General features: G+C 41.4%; 1 protein-coding gene across 2 annotated transcripts in view; it reads right to left on the reverse strand.

Moving 5' to 3' along the window:
- The window catches only part of C3H1orf198 (chromosome 3 C1orf198 homolog), a 28,304-nt gene extending 19,811 nt beyond the window's left edge, over window positions 1-8,493 (reverse strand). Inside the window, exons 1-2 of one of the 2 annotated variants that reach the window (XM_074990192.1) lie at window positions 8,045-8,490; window positions 421-471 (exon numbers count right to left, since the gene is read on the reverse strand). In XM_074990192.1, the coding sequence (XP_074846293.1) occupies window positions 421-471; window positions 8,045-8,389 (396 nt within the window). In that variant the 5' untranslated portion in view covers window positions 8,390-8,490. Of the gene's footprint in view, window positions 1-420; window positions 472-8,044 lie in introns of both variants that reach the window. The other variant, XM_074990193.1, reaches the window with a different exon arrangement.

The raw sequence follows: 8,493 nt of genomic DNA on the forward strand, positions 1-8,493 counted from the left end.
ATTCTTAATCAGTCACAGAAATATATTTTAAAATGGGATCCTCTCCTCATTGCCTACGAGGTAGATAATTCATTATTATTCAATCCTCTGGCTTCTCTTCTTCCCTAAACACAGAAATTTGATCCACTCTCCAAATATGATTAGCAATTATCTAAATTACAAAAATTTGGTGGCATAACAACAGTTTTACCTGGATTCCAAATGGGTGTGTATTAGTTTGTGAAGCACCTGATCCTGCTTCTTGTTAAGTGAGCAAAAACATACTGGGTCTAATTTTCATTTATGCGCTGGTCGCTTTACATTGCTCTCGCAGTGGGAAAAAACAATTTATCAATTCTCAAATAAGGGTAGGCTCAATTCCAAGGGAAACTGATATAATAGTAATAATAATAATAATAATAATAATAATAGCAGACTTACCTTGGTTTCCCAGGAGAAAGGGGCTGAGTGTTCATCTTGCCACGTTATGTCCTGAAATTAAATGCAAGAATCTCTCTAAAATAATCAAGAAAGCAGTCTTATTTAATAAAACTAATCATCAGCTCATATTCCATCAGCTGAAGTGCAACAAAAGTAGTAAGAGAGTAACAAAATTAAATTAGAACAAGGCGAAGACCGAGAGGCAGCATAGGTCCGGTGAGTGAATGAAAGCTCTTTCTTAGAATGTAAATGCAAGGACTTACCACATTTTTGTATACTGCTTAGCAACACAGGATAATGACCTGGTCTAGGCCTCTACATGTGCTGCTATACAAATAAAAATATTACAAATGTACTGTATGTCTGATCTTTACCACCTACTTTGAGATACACTAGCCAAATATATAGTGAATGTGTAACACACACACACACACACTCTCTCACTCTTTAATGGTTATCAATCTGAAATCAATATCCTATGCAGTGTAAGGAACTACGTAATGTCAGAAGTTAAATGGTGATTATATTCTGAAAAAGAACACCAAAAACTGCATTGTAGGATTCCACTGTTACTGACTTTTTAGGACCTCCCTTTTAAATATGCTCAGTTTAGAAGGAAAGCAGTGTTTTGTTTTAAAGTATCAGTCCTGCAGTGTCAAACAAGGCTCTTTTTAGCTCACACTAACTTCCAAATGTAAAATATTTACCAATTCTGCTCTTATTACAGCAGAATCTGTCTTCTTCTCTCTTGCAATAGCGCTGACTCTGGAGTGCTAACAGCAATAAATTTCGCGTCCATATAAATAAAACTGAAATTATTCAAAACACAAACTCTCTCCACAATAACATGCCATTTTAAGCAATTGCTTTTCTGAGCATAATCTGACTTAATTATTATAGTCTACATTTTTACATGCAATTGCTTGCATATCTGTCAAACATGTACCATGCACACCAAGATATGAGGAGCAAAATGAGAGACTGTTTTTTCACATATGGCAAACTAAGTATTGTTCAAATCTGTTCATTCATTGTGAGGTTTTGGAAAATAAAAAAAAAAATTAAAAATCATGAATGAATGACAAAAGGTTTGCATTGGGAATATATGATGCTAGCAACAGATCAGTCCCATTTTATATTAAATATATTACAGCGAATGAATTTCTCCTAATCAAATAACGCTCTTCAATTTTGTACTTTATGTCTGGGGAACTCTCCTGTAAACACGAGACAGAGACTTCCATGCTATGAATGCACCTCAGTATGTTCTTCTTACCATCCCTTTTTCATATCACTTCAGTCTAACATAAGTTTTGGCCAAAAGACACTACAGAGGGTTAAAATGAAGTAAGTTTGGAAGCTAAGTGATCAACTCAAAGCTCTGTGACAATCTCAGAATAAACTATTTTTCTGAAATATGCCCTCACCCCCCAAGCTACTTACTATACTGGAAATCCATCAGTTAAGTAACCTTGTCTTTCCTATATATTCACTTCATTCTTATGTGCCCAAGAGGGGAAAACGGAAGGGGAATAAAATTAGACTCATAATATTGATTTGAAGAACATTACAACGTTTAGAACAAAAGTTTTAAAGATTATTCATCATTAACATGAATCAGCATCAATTCACATTTAACAGCTTCTGTTTTCAACCCACAACAAAAAGGAGCTTTCTTTAAAAAAAAAAAAAAAAAAAAAAAAAAAAAAAGGTAAATAGCTTTTTGTCCTCCTACAAAGATCACTGATGTAAGAGTCTGCATGTGGCAATTCTCATCCTAAGACAAAAAATTAAAAAACAAACAAGAACTCAGTCACACAGCTGACTTCAGCAGCCAGCTGGAGACTATCAAAGCGAACAGAGAAGCATGCAACTAAGTTGCTACATTCAAGCAGCTGGCTACAAAATGGCATCAGACTTTCAAAATGGAAGACATACTAGTATCTTTCTTGTGTGCTACTTTTGCTCTGTACATAATCTAAGCGATGTTCAAAGCATCAGACAGCAACTATACAGTCACAAACCCGAACAAAAGGTTTCCTGTGCTGGTTACTGAGTATCTCATTGTAGCAAAAAATGAAAAGCAACTCTCCATCTTGTGTAAGTATTATAGAGGGAAAAGAGCTGGAGTGGAGAGTGGGGGTTAACTTTGGTGAAAGTCATTCTCAGTTCTCTTAGTGAGAGAAATCTACAGTAGCTCAACTTCAAAATTTTCTGCTTTAAAACATTTTATTATAATAATTAATTGTAAGAAAGAAAAAAAGAGATCAGGTGATCAATTGCTTCACATCACCAAGCTAAAGACTCAAGCCTGATACAAAACAGAAAATATTGCAGGCATCTTTGGAAAATTCAGACTTGAAGGCTGGTATCATACCAGCAAACCAGCTGGACAACTCAGCTGCAGCCCTTAATTCCAATCCAACATTTTCCAAATTACATCATATTATATTTGAAATAGACATTTGCTTTTAGGAGTCCAGTCCAGCCAGGCGCACAGCTCCTTGAACTGTCTAGCCCCTTTTAAAATAAGGCCTTGAGTCATGTTTTCGTTTGGTTTCTTTTTAAAAGCTGTATTTTCACCTAACATAATTCATAATGGCTGAAACAATTCCCACTGAATTAAATGAAAAGACTCCACTAATGTCACAGGAGTTGAAGCAGGCCCTAAACATGTGGCAGAGTGCAAGGTGCCCCCCCGCAGGTATCAAGACTTCCCAAAGGATGGCAGTCCCAGGACACATTCCCATTCCTGAGAATCAGCTCTTCTTTAACTCAAACTAAATTAATTCCAAAGTAACCAATGCAAGATGTATTATTTTTATTTCCACATCACTCTCTTTGGTGAAACAGTTTAAAACTGGCGAAGGGAAACATTCAAATGAGGTGTGGATTTAAATACCTCACACCTCATTTGCATATTACTGTGAGCTCTCACATCCCGAAAAGCATTTTCCGGAAGCAAAAGCTGCCACATAGACAGGACTCCTTCAAAAGGAAGCCTCCCTTCCAGAAGAACCCTTATTCCTTATTTCAGAAGGGAGGTTTCCTGTTGAAGGAACCCCATCTACGTGGCAGCTTTTGCTTCTGGAAAAGGCTTTTCCAGATGCAAGATCTCGCAGGAATATGCAAATGAGGTATGAGATATTTAAATTTCAATGTTCCTCTTTGCTTATTATCATGCCTCTTCTGGAAGGTCAGTGCTGCATAGACATGGCCATTAAGAATAGGCTGCCTATGAAAATTCTGAGATATTTGGAAATTTAATTCAATTTATAGGCTCTTTTGAAAATCCAAGACTAATGAATTGGATTAGGCTTATAGGCTTCTTCCCATTTTAGAGAGGGATATACTGAACCACAGATAATACAAATGACATTCTCAAATCAATTATGTTTTGTGAAGGTACAAAATTTCTTGGTCAGTGTACAATCAAGGCTCAGACTCCAGAGCAAATAAAAAAAAACCTCAATAAGTAGTAAATAAAAAGATTTTGGGGGCCTGTTCAAAGGTGTCTCATGGTCTGGATCTGACCTGCAGTCCACCTATTGACTGCCCTTGTTCTACAACCTTCAGAAAATGTGTGTCAGAGCAGGAGATCAAAACCAGAGATTGTAAGTGCCAACTGTGTGCGTTAGCCACAAAACCTTGATTTCCTTCATTTTTTGGCTTACCCTCAAACCCTGGAGTAACACCTTGAAATGCATCAGTCTTGTAACATCAATTGCATCCCAAAACACTACAGAAATTGCTGTCTTGGATTCAAAAGCTCATTGTATTTGCAAATAGAACCAATGTTCATTTGTAAAGTAAATACATGTAATTTGTTTTTATCTGAGGTGGGAGTGAATGGCGAGCCAAAGGAACTGGAAGGATGAAGCCTAACTTCTTCATACAAAATGCCTCCTTATAGGGGCAATTTGCTTTTTTAAACAAAATCCTACTGCAGTACATTAGCTCTGTTTAGAGAGAAATTTTCCATAATTGGCTAAACGCTTTTGCAGTTTGACAGAGATTTAATGCTAATGATTTAACTCTTGGGTAAGTTTCACAATGAATGTAAACCATTAAAGCCTTTAAAGCCAATATAAATCTCTGAAGAATTTTTCACTCTTAGAATTGCATTATGTCTTTTTGCAGGACAATTATGAAAACAGCTAAAGGCACTGCTATTTGTGTTTCATTTAAAATCAAAACTTCAAAGAAAGCGTGAGGAATTTTTTAAAATTATTTTCCTACAGACAAGGGATAGCTTGGATAGCTAGAGATGTAACCCTGATACTAGGGCTAAAAGGGAGACAACACATTGAGAAGTAAAAGATGGGATTTTTTTTTCCAGTTACCTAGACAGCATTGTTTTCACATAAGAACACCATTAAAATATTTTAAATCAAGATGAAATTATAACATTAAATCCTCCCAGCTACTGTAGAAGCAGAACTTAATGCTGCTCTTAGTAAAACAATAGCTGTGTTTCCTTTTTCTTTTAAGAGACTTAAAACAGGTTGAACTTCCCTAATCTGGCACCCTCAGGACCTAACTGGTGCCTGACAAGAGAATTTGCCAGACCATGGGAGGTCAGTACTGTCTAGCAGCATTAACACCACTTCCTCTACTTGCTGGGCTCTCAGAAGACACCTAGGAGTAAATTACAGCTAAATAACAGCACAAAACACTGAGAGCCAGGACTGGTGGCTGGAAATAAACTTTATGGGACCATGGGAAACTTGGCCACACTCATGATAAGTGGTTGTCCAGCTAACTACAATCATGCCAGATTATGGAGGATGTTGCCAAATGAGAGAGGTTCAACATGTAGAAAAATTCTGCTAAACAAATTTAAACTGTTCGTTCCCTTTGCACTCCATGAGAGTTTTCAAGCAACCTCAGCGGCGTCCTTGCTGGAAAGTAACGGGGAAAGAAAATAGCTTCATTTTGTGCCTGTCTAGGGAGTATGAGATACAAAGGTAAAGAGAGATGCCAGGTCTTAAGGATGTATTGTGCTTTCAAAACAGAGTTGCAGTAGTACAGCGAGCTGAGCAAGTTCCAAGTAAAGAGATAATATGAAAGCCCATTAGATGAGGCTTCCATGCACCCAGAAAGTAGAACTGTAACTGCAAGAGACCGACTCAAGATGCACAGAGCAGCTTTCTGACAATAGGAAAGAAAGAGAAATTAGGGAGTCATGGAAGATGTTCAAGACTTGGGCATGGCATCAAAAAGGGAGGCTGGGAGAGAAAGCCAAGGATTGATTAGCTAGGAAAGGCCCCAAGGCTTGGTGGTGCAGTTGGAAGACTAAAATGGAAGAGGAGAATGCCAGAAGAGAGCAGGAAGATTGTTTATATAAATCTTGGCTGCAGAGTGAAAAAGTCAGTCAGTTGATGCCAATGCTCTCTTACCTAAACTTAACTTTCTACACCAAGTCATCTGATTAATCATGTTTATCCTCAGTTACAGAATACACAAGGGACAGGAATGGTGCCATTTCTATTTGTAGCTTTTTTTGCCAGCTAAGGGAATGACTATTTGCCAAACCTCAGAGGCATTTTTGCCTGTCACTTTGTGAAGCGAGAAAAGATTTTGTCCATATGTTGCAAAAGAACAATTCCTGGCACTTTCCTTCTGGCCCCAAGACAATTCAGAGCAGAGAGCCCTTGGAATCTCAAAATAGCGGAAGTAAAATATGCAGACCAAAAAAGATAAGAGGACCTAAAATGCCCAAAATGCACCAGTTTCAATGTAGATACCCTTTCAAATAGATGGATTTGGGTGAGTTCCCCTTAAATAAATAGACCATCAGTTTTTGGGGGACAATGAAGAATGCGATTGATGAAGCCTAAATATTCAGGATTTCCATTAGCAATGTCCAAGTCAAGTTGCCCCTATGTCTCCGGATCAAACTCCAGGTATAAAACATGTATGCTGCTTAACCAGACATTTTCCTTATATTGGAAATGCAGAATGATGGTCTTCTGTAATACAGACAGCTCTGAAACACTCTGGTGATTATTTAAATACTTCAAGCAGTGCTTACAAATCCTATGCATGGGTATTAGTAGGGGGTTAACAAAAGCCTTAACCACTTCAAATTAAATTGGTGGTTAAAAATTCAGAAGCAGATTAATTTGTCATGTGACAAAAGAAACAGAAAAATAATTTGACAGTAATTTTCCTTAAGAATTTAAATCAGGATAAGAAATTATATTGATCTTGTATATTGTGGGCTTTCATAGCCTGAGACTTTAAAAAAAAAAAAACTGAACAGCTGTGGGGTTTTTTTGCATTCATTTAAAAACTAATTAGAGTAGAACCTTGTATGCCTGGAGAGAGAAAGAATAAAGGGGTGAGCTTAGAGATGTACATATAACTGTTTACAGGGCTTTACATTTGAGAGGTGCCTATCCATAAATTTCTCTCCAAACACATTTTAGTGTTAAAGGCAAGAACATCAAAAGGTTCAAAACACATAATTCCAACCACATAACTTTCCAACAAGCCAACCTACTAACTTGCTTTTCCTGGCACTGTATTAATACTGGAAAAAACTGGCCTAGACTTTTTAAAAAGATACCTAAAAAAGGACCAGAACTTGGGAATATTTTCGATACTATATTTAAAGGATGAATGTGGAAATGATTTGATTAAATGTAAACACTACCTCAGCGCTACTTGAATAGCAGTGGAGAAATAATCTCTACAATTATTTTATAAATAATTGTGTGAAAAATCCTCTTCATAAGCCACACTTCTTCCACAGATGTACTTTTCCACCAACATGCTTACTGCCACTTGTTACTAACTGCAGTCACATGTTTTGTCAATCTGTTCACAAAAATTCTCTTTCATTCACACCATGACATTCTTCCAAGCTGCATTTACACTGGGAAAACTGGGATCCATGACTCACCACCAGCACAACTCTGCTGATAGGAGCCATAGTGCAGACAAGGATCCGGCATGTGTCATGACTGTTGACAAACCCCATTCAAAGGAGGGCTGCACACCACATTGCTAAGACCAACTAACTGTACCCTGGCTCCCCCACAACTCCTAATGTCGCTGTCGCCAGCGGAGAATCACAGGTCTCCATTCTCGGTTTCTCTTCCTGGACAAGGCCCCCGGGCCCCCTCCCCATTATGGGGAGATGAATCACAACCGCATTTGACAGGGTCTTTATATTCGGCGGCGGCAGCGGCACACAGGGGAGAAAGGCCCACTCAGGGGCTGAAACTGACACGAGCACAGCTCCGGCCTCTACCATCGCTAATGATCCTCACCCACCTCCCTCGCCCTGCAGCTCCTCTAGGCTGCTCGCCCCCCACCCCCACCCCGCTCCTCGTCCCATTCCCCGACCCCGCCGCGTGCCCGCCCGTATCTCCCAGCCACGGGCGCAATCCGATTGGTTACGTGCACCCCCCGGACACACATGCCGCCGGCGGTGGGTGCTGGGCTAAGCCGCTGGCGGGGGCACCTGATCCCCGCCCGGCTTCCAGCGCGTTCTGCTCCCTGCCTCAGTTTCCCCCGAGGCCCCTCCCTGCTCCTCACGCTTTGCCCCCGCGGCGCTCCCAGGCCGGGGCTGCAGGGGTCTCGCCGGTGCCAGGGGCTCCGCGCCCGCCGCCCTCACCTCGTCGCCGAAGCGCACCACCTTCTGGCCGGTGCTGAGGCGCAGGACGGGGTAGCAGGCGGGGGGCGCGGCGCGGGCGGCCCCGCGGTGCGCCGCGTAGCGGGCCTGGACGTGGGGCTCCACCAGGGACTTGTCGATGATGTCGTCCTGCTGGCGGGGCGGCAGCCGCTCCCAGTCGGGCCCGTAGCGCTCGCGGATCCGCTCCTTCTCCGCCATGATCCTCCGCGCCATGGGGCTGAGCGAGGAGAAGTAGCTGAAGCGCTTCCGCTCCCGCTCGTCCAGCGGCCGGTTCCCGTTCAGCACCGCCGTGCGGGAGGCGGCGATCGCCGCAGCCATGGAGGCCATCCTGCCCCGGCCCCGGCCCCGGCCCCGGCCCGTACCCGCCGAGCCCCGAGAGACGCCGGCGAGAGCCGCCTCCGCCGGGTACTGCACCGGCCTCCTCCCACTCC

This window comes from Carettochelys insculpta, chromosome 3 (assembly GCF_033958435.1).
Source record: "Carettochelys insculpta isolate YL-2023 chromosome 3, ASM3395843v1, whole genome shotgun sequence".
In the NCBI taxonomy this organism is placed as follows: Eukaryota; Metazoa; Chordata; order Testudines; family Carettochelyidae; genus Carettochelys; species Carettochelys insculpta.